The sequence below is a fragment of the Pezoporus flaviventris genome, unplaced genomic scaffold (assembly GCF_033815535.1).
Source record: "Pezoporus flaviventris isolate CSIRO_AGI_PZ_B2104156 unplaced genomic scaffold, CSIRO_AGI_Pfla_v1 ptg000078l, whole genome shotgun sequence".
Lineage (NCBI taxonomy): Eukaryota > Metazoa > Chordata > Aves > Psittaciformes > Psittacidae > Pezoporus > Pezoporus flaviventris.
In genome coordinates, this window is record NW_026892626.1 from 4012315 (window position 1) to 4031678 (window position 19364).

Consider the following 19364-nt stretch of genomic DNA (forward strand, 5'->3'; position numbering starts at 1 on the left):
GAAATACCATTACATGGAAAAGTTGCCTCATACACACTAGAAAAAAAAACTTGCCTAGAAGATTTATTTTAACTTCAGTTATTACATATAACCTCTCTTACCACTGGAAACACAAAACAGTCATCAGCAAAGGCAGTTCCTTTGGTTTCAGTTCTTGAGTCATCCACAGACTTTATGTACAATTTTGAGCAATCAGCCTGTGATATGTTTTTGTATCTTCAATAAGGAAACGATGCCATTACCTTACAGTCACACACCCTAGCCTACACATCATCACTGCAGAACTCTTTGTAACAGGGTTTAATTCATGTCTGTACAGCACCTAGTACAACACTATTTCAGTTTCAGTGTGATGAGGGACATCTGTGCAATACAGTGGTGAAGAATGAGAAGTTCTTGAATCAGCTTCTGGTCATTCAGCTCACAGTCACTATGGAATTAGGAAAGAATACAGCACTGCGGGTTTCACATTAGTAAGGTTGGTCATGGAACTAACCAGAAATCTCAGCTTCCAGAAGGAATGGTACATTATCAACAAGGGAGCTGAGGAAAACCTGTGAACAGACAGGGATACATTCTAACACCAGGCTATGGGAACTTCAGCGTTTGTTTTCTTGAAAAAGCTGCAAATCAACAGAGTAGATTCCTTCAGAAGCATTCACTTCATTCACTCAGTATAATGTTTAAATTACTGGTCTAAGGAATACATAATGAATGAGTCTTGATTAAGTCTCATTGCTAATAGTGCCTTATTAGGACCTGGACTGCTGGCCACTTCTGGTTCTTCATTTTGCAATATCTAAAAACACTTTACAAGATTTCTTCATGGTTACTAACACCTAACACGTTCTTGCTTTGCCCTACTAAAGCGAATTTTGTCACAGTCCCAACTTGGAGACAGCAAAAGGGGCTGAGAGCTGCTCACCTACATCAACCCTTACATATTATTTCAGAATACACCTCCCATCAGTTGCAGCTAAGACAACTGACTGTCACTGAAGCAGATAAGTGTTCCCAATTTCCTTTCCAGCAACTCTGCTTCTGTACTGTCCTAAACTGCGCCAGTTTTGCAAATTATTTTTTTTTTTTGGTGGAACTAATACCCAAGGCTTGTGCATAGACGGCCTGTACATCATGCTGCTAGGGGTGAATTTAAGGCAAATTTTCCACAATATCTTGCTTTTCTTATGAATCTCTTTTTCTTTCTTAAATTTCTTATTTCTTTTAGCCTATATACAGACAGACTCTTAAAACAGTTTCAACATTCTAAGACTGACTCACACATTCAGTTTGACTTCTTAGAGGATAAATCATTTCCTTATTATCAGTAGTATGAAGCAGGAAGGTTGGACAAGATTCTAGAAGTAGTGATTATTTCTTTTCTCCTTTTTAAAATAAAAACAGGCTTTTTTTCAAACATCAAAACTCTTTCCATGAATTAATCAGACTGGACAATAGTGAACCATTGCACATTATGACCAAAACTTAAGTCAAAGAATTCTAGAAGCTTGGAGAAAGGCTTTTTTTCCTTAACATCTCGAAGTTGTTCAGATGACTCAGAGTTATGATGCAAACAAAACCACACAAGTATTTTGTGGTGACTTTCAAAGTTACAGGTACTCACCAGGAACTACAGTACCTGGTGCAAGCACTGAGACTGAAATGGTAATTTTAACAACATTCTTTCATGAAAAAGAGTTAAAAAAATAATGCTTAACATTAACATCAAAGTGCTTTATAAACATGAATAGCATTTCACAAGTGCCCCATTAATTATTTGATATATTTGAAAAGGGTGAACTAAGAGATAGGTTGATGAACTGGCCAAAGTCCTATTATGCTAAAGCAAAGGTGAAGCCTCTGACAGCAGGATAACATGCATTGTGCACTCCATGTGAACTAATCTAAATGCAGGTCTGATTTGACAGGTCTCTGAAATGCAGAGTCAGGTCTGATTTCCCAAAAAAGGTCTGCATTTCTTTTCAGATTCAAAGAAAAACACAGAGAAGCTTAGCTCCAAGAACAGCTCAGAGATTTGTGGTTTTAAAACAACCTGGCAATTTTCCCTGCCTCACAAAACACCTAATATGAAGATCTGTTCAGAAACCCACAAATAAGCTTGCAAGACCTATTTTAGCCAAAATTTAGCCAAGCAAGACACTTTCCCTGCAAATCACTTTGGCATCTGTGTGAGAATTACAAGTTACCTATTAGACAGTGGCTGCAAACAACACTTTCACAGGAAAGCCTTGAAGCTGATGAACTGTGATAAGAAAATTCAAGTGAACTGCATGATGGAGAAACAACAAAGCCAAGCCACTCACATCTTGTTCCGAAGAACTCTGGAATTAAGTTGTACCATTCTCATATCGGCAACAGGGTTTGCATAGGATAATACGTATGTGGTGTAGAAAGAGCACGCCTTAAATGCAAGTGTGGCTCTGGACGATTAAATCTGATATTCTTACAGATTGTTGTTGTTTTATTTTGTTTGTTGTTTGTTTTTTTTTTAATAGTATCAGTTAAGTAACTGATACCCTGAATAGAGGTCAAGATAACATATAAAATGCTACTGCCAAATTAGCTACTATTTTCATTCTTGTATGACTTGGAAGTCTTTTCAAAAGCTTCAAAAGTTTAATACCTGAAACAAGACCTAGTTACGTGAAAGCTAGATAAGGGCATGAAATTTCTTATCAGAGAGAAGCCAAAATCAAAGAATCATGGAATGATTTGGATTGGAACGGACCTTAAGGCTCATCCACTTCCAACCCCCTGCCACGGGCAGGGACACCTTCCACTAGACCAGGTTTCTCAAAGCCCTGTCCAACCTGGCATTGTGGAATGGTTGCTGAAATGGAACAGCAAAGCCTGTGACCAGTCAAAGCAAAGGGACTTTATTTTAAATTATGATGTACTGTGAAAAATGCATTTCTAAACTTACTGGAGAAAACAGCTCCTTTTTGAGAGATGTCCTAAACATTCAAAAGGTTGTAAGCACATAAGCAACACTAAGTGTCTGTTGTTAAAGATTCTGGAAATTATTCTATTAAGACACTTGAGCTTTTCTTTTTAAGCATAAGAAACTTTTTAACTCTCATCCACTAGAACTGTACATAGAAACCTCCTGGGCTGGTTATACAGAAAAGACGATCCAAAAAAACTAACTTCAAGTTTTCCATCAGGCTCTTCCATTTTACCAAAATTACACATCAAGTAGCCAAAATTTTTGGTATAAATTCTTGAAATCGCTCCAAAACATTTAAATGGATCTCAACACATATCACTAGCAACAATTTTCCCCTGAATAGGACATTAAAGTTTATTTTAAACTATGCATGATTGCTCTGGTGCTTTGTAAACCCTTACAAGGACAAGACAGATGAACCTGCAGAGAGCTTCATCACAGACCAGATGCAGTGGGTCCTATTAGACCACCCAATCACAGCAGACCTGTGTAGTAACCTAAGACTTTTCAAACTCAGTTCAACCTGAGTAGACAACACGGTCAACAGAAATGTCTAGTTTCTTTCTAGGAGAATAACTCCACTTCAAGGCTCTCCAGTACTGTTCTCTATGAACACCTGGACAAAGGTAACTCCTTCCTGATCTGATCCTAAGCCTCCCCTTTGGCTACAAAGCCAGGAGTCTCTCCAAATCAGAAACATTTGGGCATCTTGAACTTCATAAAAGCAGAAGGTAAATCTACTAATTGTCAGATATTTGCAAAAACTGCTGAAGTTCTCACTTTAATCACAATTTCCCAATTAGTACTTGTTACTGAGGGGCATCTACTATTAAGAGAGATGCTTCCCTCCAAAGCAAGCTTCCCTTGCTGTCTACAGTCTGTAGTGGAACTGTTAGGGTGTTTGTTCACTTTTTAGCCACACGAAATTGAATTCCACTTTCAGAATATTATCCTAAAGCAAAACTATGCAAACCAAATCTGTTTATTAGAGCCTGGAACTGGTGGGAAAATTTTTTAAAACCACTTACAGGTATTTCACCACCTCTTATTTTTTTATTAGCTTCTTGTCATATTTTCTCCTTTTTAGTATTTTGTAGCTTGAACAAACTGAGAAGGTTTTCCTCAAAAGAAACTCAGAGAATGAAGTGTTTTGGTAGAAAAAGAAAATTAAAAAGCATCTCTTCCTAAACTGCCCTTCTAATTTTACCAGCCCACATGAAAGGATTCCCATCTTGTGATTTTTTTCTAAAGCCTTAAACAAAACAAACACTACTAAAAAAATAAATTATCAAGCTTCCTGTCCACATCCTAAAAAAAAAAACAACAACAACAAAAAAAAAAAAACTAAAAGCAGAGAAGGGCAACTAGAAATTGCAGTAACCCCTTCTGAAGAACTAGAAGAAGTAAATGAGAGGCTGACAGAGAATTTTCTATTATTTCTACTTTGATCATTTTGAAGAGATTTTCCTTCCACCTGCTTATTTTAAGGAAGGTTAGGAATGACAGTTGTTGAAACTGAAACACTGAAGCCAGCCACCGAAACCCCCAGTGTCACTGTCACACACTCAAAACGCAAGCCTTATCTCTGTAATTCAGTCCCACCTTTCATTCAAGCAGCTTGTCCTAAGCATGCCATCTCCCTACCGAGGAATCCACCTCCGAAGCCAATTGTTTGGTACATAATACTGAGTAGAACCTCCTGTTCGTATTATTACTCACCTCACCCTGATGTGTGGCAAAAATTGCAAGAGGAACTCTGCTTTACCAAGTGCGTAAAGCCTGTTGGAATGAAAAAGGTGACACATGGTTACATCCTTCCTACATCTAAGACAAGATGCAAAACAGAGTCAAAGGAGCACTAACAGAACACGTGGTCTTACAAACTCTTGTGATTATAAGTCTTTTAATTATGGAAAGGTTCTTAGAATCCTAACATTGGAATAGTATTACCTGAAAACCTCATCTCTTGCTGAATATATTTTGAACCTCTTTGACAAGTCAGAAAAACAAGGAACCAGAAATCTACTCCAAAACAAAAACTGTGATCTTCTCACAAAAGTGCATCAATACAAAGGACTCTACAATCTTTGAGAAAATTCATGCTGCTGTGAGGGATATCCTCACTGATGAGGAACTGTAGAATTAGTCTTGACCTCTTGCCTCTACCTCCCTTAGTCTGAACTAGGACAAGAGGACTGGAAGTGGGAAATGCTGCAGTTGGTGGTAAGGCATTCTCACCTGCTAACAACTTCTGTTACCAAGCTATCAAAATTCAACAGAAGTACCTGTCATCATCCACAGAGATGACTTAGGCTTCTTTCTTCCCCTTCTCAGCAATATGTAATCTCAAAGACCTTATCTACTAGCCTTAATAGCATATTAACAATGTTATACTATTCACTGGTAGTCTATCAGGATGTGCCAGAAAAGTAAACCACATTGGATAAGTGTGAGTACAGTCAGTTCTGTTCACAAGTGCCAGCCAGCACTAAGTCTGATTCTTATTGCATAGTCTACTGGCTTCTTTACTGCTTGTGTTCAGTAGAGGGTAGATGAAACCAATTTCCTCTCGATGTCAGAGGCTGGACAGAGTGTTTTTACTATCATTCAGGACAGTGACATTCAGGAAGAGCTTTTGGGGACACTGGTACTGGTGTGTACACTAAGGTAGCTCAGATTTCAGTTAAGTTTTTAGTTTTGTGCAGACTTTTGTTCTATTGTTTCAGCTTCATCTAGATGTCTCGGCCCATTTAAATCACTGACAAGAGCAATGTTGTTGCAGTAAAGAGCCAAATGTTTCCTGGGAATAAATGACCCATTTTGGAAGAGCAACAGAGGTAGGAAGCCTCAGGAAACACTCTACTGTTAACAACGGTACTAAAATAAATCTCCTCTCCAAATTTTCTAACTATTGTTTAAGTAAGTCTTCTGGAAAGAGGCTAGAATAAATTATCATTCTTTGCTCCTATGCCAATCACATTAACTCCTGCAACTTAGTTAGCTCAGACAATTGGGTCACTGCAACTGTTCATAGTACTAAATCTACACAAGTTTTAAGTGTCCCTTGTAGTTTTAGACATTTTTCTAAGCTTCTCAGTAACCTAAATCTGCTTCAAATAAATGATCCAAAACTAGGACAAATTTACAGAAAGATGTCTTGAACTAATAAAGTCAAAATTTATTTCTGCAATAAAACAACAGCTTGTTTTCCCATCCTGTGTCACAATGTTTATTGCAAACTGAAGCTGAGAAAAATGACGTGTAACCAGGAAACACAACCCGAGTATTAATCTGTCCTTATCGGTCATCCAAACAGGGCAAAAAATAATTAAACTGTGGCTTATGTGAAATATAAACCTTTATTTGGGGGCAAGACAGTGAGGATGGAATGTAGAATGAGTCTCTGAGGACAGGCAAAAGCTTTCAACATAATTCCTAAGATCTCATAACCTAAGGCTGAATAATAAGCTAAAAATCTCACCTCTTAAGATCCATTTTAGAGAACTGGCATCCAAAAGTAGTAACAATTTTAGGACCTAGACATATTTGCAGATAAGCTTTGAGAGAACCCTTGAACTAAAACCAGGCACACAACTGAACACCATCCAACCACACTGAATTACTCCCCATCAGCTCAGCTGCCATAACTGTGTGCGAACACTTGCCCGAGACCTTTCTTCCAGTTCTGCCAGTGAAGATTTGGAACTCCAGGTGTTGCAACTCTCACCACCTGTCCTTATTTACAAGATAAAATACAGCAGCTTAAAATTCAATGGAATTTTCAGGGAATACACTTACATAAAACAGTGAGCTTGCATTCCCAGTTGTACTATCACATATTCAAAAAGAACACCAGCTCCGACGTGGCAGCATAAACATGCACTTAGGGATGCAGTTTCTTCCCCCCTGCCAAGCAGCTGCATCCATGCAATCTCAGTGAACTCTTGCCTCCATATAGAAACAAACCAAACAGTTTAGGTGTCAAGGAATAAAGACATTAATCTCCAAATGCTGCATCTTTACCACAGTTATTTTGATGAAGACATATATATTGATACAGTTTCACTTTGTTACCTACCTATGCTGAATGAATCATCTTAATGATAAAGACATGGATTTATACATTAAAGGACTGCTCAAGTGGCTGCCCTTACATGTTCACAAGGACTAAGAGTGCACTAATACAGCATTCCATTTCTGCCAATTTCGTTTCAGTCAGAACGAGAAGAGCGCTTGAGGCTGCGCTTTAATTCCATCTCTGACCATTAGTAACACAGGACAAGATGCTGAACCTGACTCGATGTCCAAGTCTAAAAAACAAGAACAAGCAACAGTGACAAAAGTCTGCAAAAGTTCTAATGCACCAGCAGGACAGAGGAACCATAGTTTCAAACAGAAAGGAACTTCCTGGCCACAAATGATAAAATTGTTATGCTTAAATCAGTATTATTGGCATGATGCAGACAGACCAACTACAGGAGCAGATTTAAGCTCCTTTTCTCCAGTACACCATGTTTGAATGCTTCCATCTTATAGTCAATCACAGTATTATCTCTTACCTATGATACCTAGCTTGCTTATTTCACAGTACAATGTGATTTAATCTCTTCCTAAGAAAGCTTCTGGAGCAATGCCTAGTTTGAGAAATAACATTTCACAAGGAATGTACATTGACTGCAATTAATTCCTATAGACAGAGAGACTAATTAACAAGAATCCAACTAATAACTTGCTTGGATTCAATCCATACACTGAACTGGCAACATGCACCAGGAGGAGGAGGCAGAGGGTGCAAGGATATATTTGGGGAAGAAATCACACATGACAGGCCCTTTCAAAGTGGCTCACAGACATTTTAAATGTTGCCCAGACACTCTTAACCCTTGGTCTCATCTAGTTTCCATCACCTCTACAGGCTTCTTTTCTCATGCTATGTCTTTCCTGCACACACAATGCAAAGATGCCTTGGCTGTTTCAGTTTTCAGCTTAAAGATTAAAATTACATTCACAAATGTGCATCACTCTTAACAAAAGCAAGCTTCTGCACATTTGCACTGTTATTGAATGTCCTTGTGCATCAAATCCAGCAACAGAACATGAAAGGGAAGGAAGTTTTCTTAGTAACACCATTTTTATTGCCAAGTTCCGTTTACAAAGAAAGGTCTATTTTTCATTCTTGCTCAGGTTTTCAATAGCCACAACACATGATTAATGCCAGCAAATACAGACTCAGCTATAGAAATCTGTCAGAAACATACACCAGTATTTTCTAATTTTGCTCCCTTCTCAGACATTTATTTACATTTTTCTTTAAATTAACATAAGATATTGTCACATTTGCTCTAAATGTCTAACATAACTTACATTAAATAATTAATACTTATTGCCTGTAGAAAGACATTTCAGATTTCCATTCACCCTGTGTTTGGGCTTTTTTCAATGTCAATGTAAGTGCCTGTTCAGGACTTTTTTTTTTTTTCAAATGAAGTACATTTTGGACACAACTTCACTAAAATACATCCCATAGGAAGACAGTCCTTTATGCTCATCAAATGCTTTATGTAGTGTTTAAGTCCCAGGTGCATTCATTCTTCTAGAAAAATACATTTCCTCCTCTTTGCACTTGAAACAATCAAACTTACAAACCAGCTCAAAATGAAGTAAAAAGTTTGAACAAAATTATCCATACACCTATTCACAAGTGGAGATGCTTCAAGTTATCCCCTAAAATGCTTCTAGCAGGTCCCCTAGAGCTGTAACAAGGTATTATTCAGTGCTATCACTGGGCAAAACAAAGCTCTGAGAAATTCTAAGAGTCTCTAAACCTGGCACCCGTGAATCTATTCTCAATCCTTTTCAAAATGATCTTCATGTTCATTGTACATATTTCTGCCACACTTAGTTCTTAAACACACCCGAACACAAAATCTCAGACCTTCTCATCTGCTCATACATACTTTGGTTATAAGACAGTACTTATTGTGCCTTAAACTCACTTTAGTATGAGTACCCATAACCAAAAAGTAATGGGGAACAAGATGAAAAAAACAGCCCTCACATATCTTAAGACTGCAATCTACCCTCACATATCTTAAGACTGCAATCTAATAGAATCCTGGGAATGCTATATACTAGTCTGCACCTTACTGAACTCTAACTTTTGTTATCAACAAGTATACTTAGTCATTACCTGCTTCTTAAGCCCTTTTTAGTAAACGCACTCCACACATTTATGCTAACAATGACTCAAGTTTTGCCTTTTCATATTAAGAATGAATTCAAGTTAGCAAAACAATAAACCAGATACTGCACATTTATTACACAAGCAAAATGCAGTTTTACAGTAATAATACATTAACAAACAAAATACATATTTTATAACAATTCGCAAAAGAAATCAAATCTGAGCAATGCACAAGTCTAAAAATTTGGGAGATCAAAATAGGGAAAATTCTGTACAAATGTAATATAAAAATACATTTCCATATGAAAGAACCTTCTGTTTAACAGTCCAGAACTGCATCTCCCATGTCTTCATTGCTGCTCAGAAAGTCCTGAGCAGCAGGAAAAAACTCAAGCACTTTCCCCCCCACCCATCCCTAAAAACATTCCACCCCCACAAGCCCTGCTTGGATCACTATCTGCTTTTCAGAAGCCAACAGGAGACAGTAAGAAAGAGTTATTATTCGGAGACAGTAAGAATTATTGTATTTCTTTCTAATGCATGCTGCAAATGTTGGGAAAGGTCAGAGCAATAGAGCAGGCAAGCACAGGAGAAACGCTCCGAAGACTTCTAGGAAACAGAAGAGCAATGCCCAGGTTAGTGACAGCCTACGGTAAGCCAGTGATGGTTAAACAGTGACATACCAAAAACTTGTTGCAAGAAGAGTAACAGACCGAAAGAAGATCTTCAACTTACATTTAGATGCCTAACATTAGGTTGCCTAAAAATAAGAAGACTCATCAAGGAGACTCATTATCTTTGAGGCACAATGTCTAGATTTCACTGATACTAATGGCCCTGCGTGTTGTTCCTTTGACTCAATTGACTAACAGTTTCCTATATAGCAGCTGCTTGTCAATGCTCGTTTAAAAGCAACTCCCCTTTTAACTTTAGCTGGTTAGTGAAGACAACATCAGAATGTTTAGCCTTGTGTTTTGGGGTTTTTTTAAGAGTACTACGTGCAGGTCACTGAAACTATGCATTAGGCTATTCTGTAGTCATTACCTATACTGCATGCAGCAAAAGGAGTGACTGATTACACCAGAGCACTGGCAGCCCATGGTATTAAAGTGTTTACTTTCACAAAGTGGCTTTGTACTTATACATACAGTTTGCCTTGCTTGTCTGATAGCTTACCTATGTCTTCAAGCATACTGCTTGAAGTTTAATTTACTACTAGCAAAATGACACTCAACTGCAGGAAAAATACTGAATTCTTAGATTGTTTAAAGTAATCATCCCAGGCCACGTGCAGGAAGTGTGGAAATTATAGTTACTGCTTAATAAGAAAAAAAAAACCCTCACCAGTAATTTCAGTCTTAAAGTTGCTGGTTTTGCTACAAACAAACTATTTTAACCACCAGTTTCAAATTCTACACACAAAAATACTTCAAACCTACAAAAAAGCCCCATTATTTCCCCCTATATTCTATCTCTGTTAGACAAAAGGGTCATATGAATTGCTGGACATTCACTTAAACTCTGAGTAGTGATCTAGCTTTGAGTCTTAAATTCTGGATATGGAAGAAGAGTTTTTAAATGTCACATACCTGTTCTTTAGCAACAATACTGGATAAGGATAAATTAATTCTGGAAGATATTCCCAAATTTTCCTTACCAAGCGACCTCAAGGAAAATTCCAACTGCGCTGTGAAGCAAAGAACACTGAGGAGCTTCTTTAACAGGTGTCACTTTGTATTTACTTATTTATTTAACTCAGCTTAATTTAAGGAAGAGAAGTCAGAATTTTAGTTTATCATCAATTAGCAGTGGGGAATACAAAAGACTTCAGTCCTTATATATAATTCATTATTTCACACAAAAAATACAGCTTCCAGTATTAATAAATGTGAGCACAGTTCTAATTAATTTGGTTTAATCCACACAGCTTGTAAAATGGAACACAGGAAGCTTAAACTTTGGTTTCTTCCTACATCAAAGAACTTCTGCAAAACAATTTTTACACACAGGTTTCACACTGCAAGCATTACTTCCATGGTGAAACGGACATCAGAAATGGGCACTAATGTTCCTTCCCTCCCCTTCTTTACCAAATTACCAAGCATATGCTGCCATTAAACCTTCACAGGTGAAAAGTGTGAGTCTTGTTCATTGTCATTAACACTTCATGACAGAAAAGCCAAGGAACCAGCAAGAGGCAGTGAGACCTAACAGTGAAGGCAACACACAGTTCTCTTAAACAAGTGATATTTTGGTAAAATTTGATAAAATGAGCCACAGAGACCATAAAAAATGTTTAGTGTGCCTTAGCTTCTCTTCTCAAAAGGAAGAGAAAAATACAGCTGCTTTATGTTAAGAGAATATGGCTGAAGACAGGCATAGCCTCTACAAACAAACACTGAGAATTTAGCATCTCCAAAATTTTGGCATTTTTCTCTGGAGCACTGCTATATTTATTTTAGAGTGATTCTACCTCCCTCTGCAGTATTACACCAAAATAGTGAGCCTTTTGAAGAGCCAGTTGTTTAACTGCTACTCCCATTTGCAACTTGGTATTTGGATTTGGTTAAAAAGAGGGATGTTACACTGACTGACATCAACTTTTGTTTAGAAAAAAATTATATTTGCGGCTGATGTGCTCATGCTTTCTTGGTTGAGTTTCCTTTTTACAGTGAAAGGGGGATAAGGAAACAGCCCTGGAGTTTATCTGATAAGGATGAGACACATGCGATACTCTTCAAGGAACTGCAGACGAGTAACACCGTACTTGCAGAGATAACAGACTGGTGATGACAGATTACTTCAGCATCTCCAGAGCTTCTACATTCTGAAGTCTCTTTAATGCAGCACGAAGCACAGTCATATCGTATGCCTTAATATAAAAAGCAAATAACAGGGGGAAAAAAACAAAAATCAGTTGCTTCTGTGGCATAACCAGAGGTATAGTCTGTACCAGTTGTGTTTATAAAACAACAGTGGTAGAGCTGGTGCAATCAGAGCTTTTCTAGTGTAACTTCATCTTTGCAGGGAGCTTTTGGAAAGAACTCCTAAAAGAGATCCTACGTTACCACCCATTGACCAGCAAGGCTCTGCCAGCAATGGATTAGACAGTAGACAAGTCTTCTATTTTCCTAAAACTAGTATCTATCTCAGTCATTTCCTGTGAAGCTCTCGGTAGATAACTGGTCACGGGTTTTAAAAGTCACTCAAAGGCAATGAAAAGCACAAAGTCAGCTTTCTCTTCCTTCATCTCATTTCACATGCAGTACAGCTCACAGGTAAGATTATACACACCATTATAAAGACTCCTTGTGCATGGTCCTAATCTTGCTAGAACTGAATTTGAAATTAGATAAAGAAAGATCAAGGTTTTCCTTCTATTCTATTCAAGGGAACTCAGCCTGCACAGTGGCATTCTGTTTAATCTAGGTCATCAGTTAAGGTTAACAACTAACATAAAATGCTTTCAAATGAAGTAAGGCATTTTTTTATAATGATCTTCAAACTATTACTGAGGCTACAGTGTAATGCTGCAACATACTAGAAAGAAGTCTAGACTGTAATCAGTTCAGCTAACAAAAATTTATGTGGTCCTTGTGCCCAAATTACTACCCATGTCTAAGCTTGTTCAGGTACATGCACATTAGCTGCAACAGTGACTGCAGGTGTAAACTCACTCTAAGCATATGATGAAAAATAAAAGTAGGCTCTTACTCCAGCATTTCCAAATTCTCATCCCATATCCATAGCAGTGCTGAGGACACCCAATTCTCAGAATTCATTTAGAATTTGGGTCACTCTGGAATGGTTGGAATATTGGTTAAACCAATTTGAGACAAAGTAGAAGTCACAGAAAACTAGAAATCAGCAGAATTGCATGCAAAAATTAGTAAGTGAAGAAAAAAATCCTGCTGGCGTTCAATAGAAGACACCTTGTATACACGTTTTACAAGGATTATTAAGTGAAGGAAGAGACTGACGAAGTGACGAAAGTTACACTTGTGGATTAGTCAGCCAATCTCATACATAAATATAACTTTTAAAATCCCATCAAGTATTCTATGTGACAGCCCAGGAAGTGGTAAAATAAGAGACTGTGAAGGAGGTTAAAACTTTCCAGATTCACCTACTTGATATGAAATCAATGTTAGTAGAGACAGAATGAGGAAACAGATTGCACTGACGACTGAAATCATAATACCAAGTAAACAGTAGTCTTCAATCTTTGGCAGCTAGAAAGCACTCAATATTAGGAGCAGAGTAATAGTGAAAGTCTGCCCATTTTACTACTAATTTTAATTAACATACATGGAAATTGATGAGAAATCTCAAATTCCATTAATGTTAAATTATGTATCAAATCAGCAAAGAACATTCCAAATAGTCCAAAACATTAATCAACACTTTTTCACTACTGTCAACTTGGTAGCAGGATCTAGGCAGCAAAGTAAGGCAAGCATAAACTCAGAGTTATTTTTATGTAGCAATGTTGTTTAACTACGATACTATCCCAGACAGGAAAAGAACTACACAATACCTTTCAAGTTTCAGACTTAGAAAGGAATTATCAGTTTGATGTGATGACCTCCTTCCTACATGAAAACGAAAAATTTAAAAAACCTCTTTAAACTGCTTCTATCTAGAAGTTGTCCTTTAATAGAAAGGATATTATGACTCCTCAGAAGTGTAGCAATTTGACTGTCAGAAGCAAAGAAATAAGTTATAGCAATCTTGTAAGATATTTCACATTTCTCTGTAGTTGATTAGGGGATCAAAACTCCCTTCTGTTAATTTGTATAAGCATTTGTCATTAAATTTTAGGCTTTTACCTTAAAAAAAAAAAATCATTTTATATATATCTTGCTTTGGATCAAAGCTGGAAATAAATATTATACATGGAAAACTAGTATAAAGACTGGAGTCCTAACATCCTAACAAAGACAATACTGAGAGTGGCCAATCCTGCTGGTATCATGCAGGCCTCCACAAAATGAATGATCAGGATTTTGAGATACAAACAACAAAACAGCCCAAGCTGAAAAACACACCATGTCTCAAATGGAAATGTTATGTCTGTACTACAATATATAATTTTTTTCTGGTCAGTGGTATATCTCCAGTTTCAGAGAAGTAATGATACAATATCCCGAAGCCAGTTATCCAAAAATGTCTTCATTTTGCTATAATACTGTAGACCTTTTACAATTAACTTAGTTCCTGCAGCTGGAACTCTACACTAGAAAGAAAGAAAGTGCTCTGAAATACTTTCATGTTCTTGTATAACACAAATGAGTAGGAAATAACTAGTCCAGATTTAAAAGTTGGGCTTTTTTCTTCTCCTGTTTAAATATGCTGAGTATCTGATGTTTACTCTAAAAGCTGCCCACATTCTCTTTCATGATGGGCCTCTTCTGGTGGACCAGACTGCCTCTGAGGCTTCAAGAAGTATCTGCACTCCCAAAGGAAAAACAACAAAGAATTTGGTTGCATTTGCTCACTGTTTATCACAGTCTGCAGGTTGGCTTTAGTCAGAACATTCTTCCTCCACCTCTTTTACCTTGCATACTTCAGCTTCAGATTGCAAAGAGGACTGAGGAATGCAGCTGAATGTTCGAATGCTCTGTGGATCAACTGGTGGCACCAGTGTGAGTGACTCTACACTAAGTGCATCCGTATTGTCATCTGTTATTAATGATATTGTGGGCTGCTGTGCAGGAATCAGGCTAGGAGAAAGGTTTGCTGTTTCTATGTCACTGTTCTTTACAGCATTCTTGCTAGACTTTGAGACAGCTGAAAGAGTTTCATCAGTCAACATCGTCTGACCAGAAATGGTCATCTGAGGCTGCTCTGGAGCTGAAGCATCATCTAATAAAAGAAAACACCAAGAAAAAAAATAAAAAAATCAGCATTCAACTTACTATGTATATTAAGGATAACAGTATGCTATTATTTACAAATATTTCAGAATAATTGGGTGGGAAATGCAGTTCTGTGAAGCACTAAGCATTAACTTTTTAGTAATTAGAAATGAAACAAAATATTATGAAGGCACAACATAAAATGGCAGCAGGAATGTGTTCAAATTAGGAACCAGAAAATTTTACACATTTAATATTAGAATATGCAGCAATATCAGAAATATTCCTAGAGGGAGGAAATTGAGGGGAAGAATAAAAAAGCCTCTCCAGTATTTAGTACAGACTAAAATGAATGCCCCATACGAGGAACCAGGAAACTCTTTAGAAATTAAAAAGCCAAACCCCTATATAACTAGTTTTCCCAAGAAGTGGCTTGTTTCTTACAAAAAATTGGAATCTGGAAAAAAACACATTTAAGTAGCACCTTAACCACAGAAAGCAGAACTATGGAAAAACAGGAAGGAGAATGATGTGCTTACTGTAACTGAAAGATGCTGCAAAACAGGCCTGTTATTATACAGGCTTATGTTATATGACTTTTTTTTTTTTTTTTGGTGCTCCTAAGCGTGGAGCATACAGCCCAGATGAAATGGGGAATAAGCATTTCTTACCACTGAAAAATGGGACACTACTGCACCTTCTGACACAATGACACCCACCCTCCCCAACTTCAAAAAACCATTAACAACTATTTGTACTGCCCTTTTCCCCCCTTAAAATCCTAGCTAACTCTCAAGTAATTGGCTCAGATGGATAGTGAATGGAGGGGATAAGGCAATGCAGGCTTATCTGTATGCCCAGAAAAGTCAGGGATTTTTTTTTTTTTCTTTTCAGACTAGAGTAATAGATGCCATTAAAGTTACAGGTATCCAGCTTCAAGACAGATCATTTTTAAAACTCTTGTAAGAAACAGCATGTGTTCAAGTGTACAGGTATCTGCAGAAAAGTCTACAAGGCAATGTAGTGAATACAGAAAATAAAAATTAGGTTCTATTTTTAATATTCAGGGACCTTAAAAATATTTCCATTTCAATTTGATTCCAAATAATCCTGTAAAAGAACAGAAAGCATGAACATAAGGCAGAAACAAAAACAAACAAACAAACAAAGAAGAACAAAGCTGAAAATGGAATGGATAACAGCAAGGTTTCAGTGGGCAATGGTAAGATTACTGGGGTTTTAACCTTTCTGGTAAGATAACCCCAAACAATGATGTATTCTCACTTAAGAAAACCACTCAGTTTTACTTGTTGAATCAGTCCAGAATTTACAGATTGTAAAAAAAGTCTCCTTTTAAATAAAGGAGACATCACTGGTTATTTCTGAAAAACAAGGAGAGATTCAAAGTGACTCTGCGGATTCTTCGTTTTAGTTGTCACGAAGCTTAAGTGAGAATGTAGCGATAACACAGGAAGTGATGCAAGACTTGCATGGAAAATTAACTGCTAAAACCATGAAGTCTCATTTTTCTGAATTCCAAGATAAATACTAACATTTAAGTATGCACAGAACAGTGTGCCTCTTTGCAGCGATTTTCATTTCTGAAATTATAAAATCTTAAAAGAATATAAAATGTTCTTTTCCAAATTTTTTTAAAATCTTTATTCTAGTATGAATATGCACCAAAATTCAGGATTCAGAAACCTGAGACATTCTGCTAAATTAGCAATCAAATGCATTCTGCTCAGGAATGTTATATACAGCACGTTTCTACTGCAGTCTTGCTATTTCACTTCTGACTCTGCAGTTCATTTCCTAATTTCCCCCCCTCCCCCCAAATATTAATACATTTTCTCAATACTTTCATTTACTGAAATTGACAGATGTACATACTCTTTTGTTAGGCTGTACTGTTCCCAAATCCTTTCACACAGGATATCAATTAATGCTAAAGTGACTCCTTTCTTATTGCCACAAAGAAAAAAAGCATTTGAAAAAAATCCCCATTAAATAAAAAAATAAAAATAATTTTAAAAAAAGTCTCTGGAGTCAACAAGTCCAAATTTTCTATCCAAAAGGCGGAAATAACACAGAAAAAAGATGAAAATATCAAAAAATCTAAACATACTCTTGTTCCGTAATTTAGCTGCAGCATTGATACATAATGCAAAATTGGAACTCTTCTATGTTTCCCTCCTGCTTTTACTTACTATCAGTAGAAATTAAGTGTCTTCTACTCTCACTGCTTCTTTAGTCACTGTCCAAGCTTCATTTCTCTTTCTCTGTTACTGTATTTAAGGGTAGCAGTGACAGACTTCTGTGACCCAACATGGCATTACTGCCAAAATAACAAAGTATTTGCAAGTTGCCCCTAGTTCCTGCAGGGGAAGAAAGCAAATACCACTACAAAAAGGGGCAGGGGAGGGAGAGAGGATTTCTAACATTGTCTAGAATAGGTCAACAGCTTTCACTACTATTTCGCAATATACTGTCCCTTCTGATTAATGCTTAACTAGAAATCCTGTTCTTCAGTCACAGCTATAAACTACGGCTGTGAGAGCTGTACTTCAGCCTTTGCAACCAAGGCCCTTACTTGAGGCTCATACTTAGCTTGAAACTGCACCTATATGCTTCTGCCAGGTCATGATCATCTCTCATATCTTTTGGATACAAGGATGGGGATAAACAACCCTAGTCTACAGATGAAAGAAACTACACAGAAAATAGAATGCAGAGATCCTACATGTTGGGATGAAAATCTCCAATCTAAAATAAGACCACTCTCTTGATATAAAAGGTTTTCACATGTAACATCTCCCAGTTAATTTAATACATGGCTTCAGGAAAGTAATTAATAATGAGAAAATTTTTGAGGCTCAAAATTTCAAAGCCTTCTGAAGTCATACTCAATTCTGAGAAGGATCCAAGTAGATAAATTTACACTTTGTGAGATCTGAATTCTTAGTCTTTGAAACTGGAATAAACAATTGGCAAAAAGATGTACCGTAGTTGAAACAAAAATTCAAGAAGGGATTATTAAAAGAATGTCTATCAAAACCAGATAGGTATTAACCTCTTGATTCAAAAGAGTTTCAAGGCATCCAGATACTATACATGAGTATATAAAGTCTCTAAACATATATCATATGTTTAGGATAATTCTGGAATTTCTGCTTATATTGCACATAAAAATACTAACTGGCTTTCAAAAAAAACCATACTCCTAACACTGGGTTCCAGCTTGACTTTTGGACAAAAAGAGGTAAAATAATTGTAATTTTTACCTGAATAAAATCTCCACTTACTAAAATATGTTCTACTTTTTAAATACCCAAAATTACCACCTAATATGGGAGAACAGCACTTCTATTCACCTCTCCCCAACCCCCATCTATTTAAGCAAAAGTGTTCTGGGAAAAAATAAAAAGCTAGATCTGCAACAAAACCAGGGAAAGTGAAATCAGTTTCTTAAAACAGTTGTAATATGAACATTTAGTTCTAACAAACAACCCCCACCCATCCACAAATTTAAATATCAAACAAGGCTTGAAAAACAGGGTGTCGTTTAGCAAGCTTTTGGGTATTATTAGCTCTCTCTGGTTGCAGTGGCTTCAGCAACCTTATATGGTTTTCAGCACTTCTGTAATGCTACCAATATTACCATTACAGCAAAAAAAAAAATCCAACCAAAAATCACTCAACTTCTGTTGTATTAACTTATATTAAGGACGATCATTAGTGAAAGAAGACAGAAAAGAACAGGAAAAGGAAAGAATGGATATAATCGACAGAGACATGTCCTAAGCTGTACAGCAACATACTGTGAAAGGATAACAAAAACATAAACAACTGGACATTAGGTGAAAAGATAAAAAGTAAATCTAATAAAGATGAAAAAGGATGTTTATATAATATTAACAGAAGAAATATCTTCATGCCATGATAGGAAAAAAAATTAAATTAGACACAAGTTAAAACAGGTTATACAAATAAGAAGGTAGCCTCAAGTGTATTTCTGTGGTTATTGCATCTGCTTCCCCTCCGCACCTCCTCAGGCAATTAAACAGTCCATAAACCCATCTGCCTGAGTTTGATGATCATAGAAATATTAAGCTTGTGCCACCACAGTCCAAGGACAGTCTTATGCTGAATGCTTGTCCATTTTACCCAAGCTATAGATTTCTTGTTTCTAGCCAAATACCTGCATTACTGTCCATTCAGGAGCCTGTGACTTACTACATTCCACTACAGCCATGGCTGCCCCTGTGCAAATGAAGACATAGCTGCTTTGAAGCTGGAGGCTTGAGAGCAGAATTTCCATCTTTGTCAAGAGAACCAAGAAACATGGGAGAAA

General features: G+C 36.9%; 1 protein-coding gene across 6 annotated transcripts in view; it reads right to left on the bottom strand.

Moving 5' to 3' along the window:
* Window positions 1–14087: 14087 nt before the first annotated feature.
* Window positions 14088–19364, bottom strand: part of CLEC16A (C-type lectin domain containing 16A) — a 79160-nt gene continuing 73883 nt past the window's right edge. For 4 of the 6 annotated variants that reach the window (XM_061473255.1, XM_061473257.1, XM_061473256.1 and 1 more), the window contains one exon: window positions 14088–15017. In XM_061473255.1, the coding sequence (XP_061329239.1) occupies window positions 14677–15017 (341 nt within the window). In that variant the 3' untranslated portion in view covers window positions 14088–14676. Of the gene's footprint in view, window positions 15018–16081; window positions 16121–19364 lie in introns of all 6 variants that reach the window. The other 2 variants (XM_061473259.1, XM_061473258.1) reach the window with 2 other exon arrangements.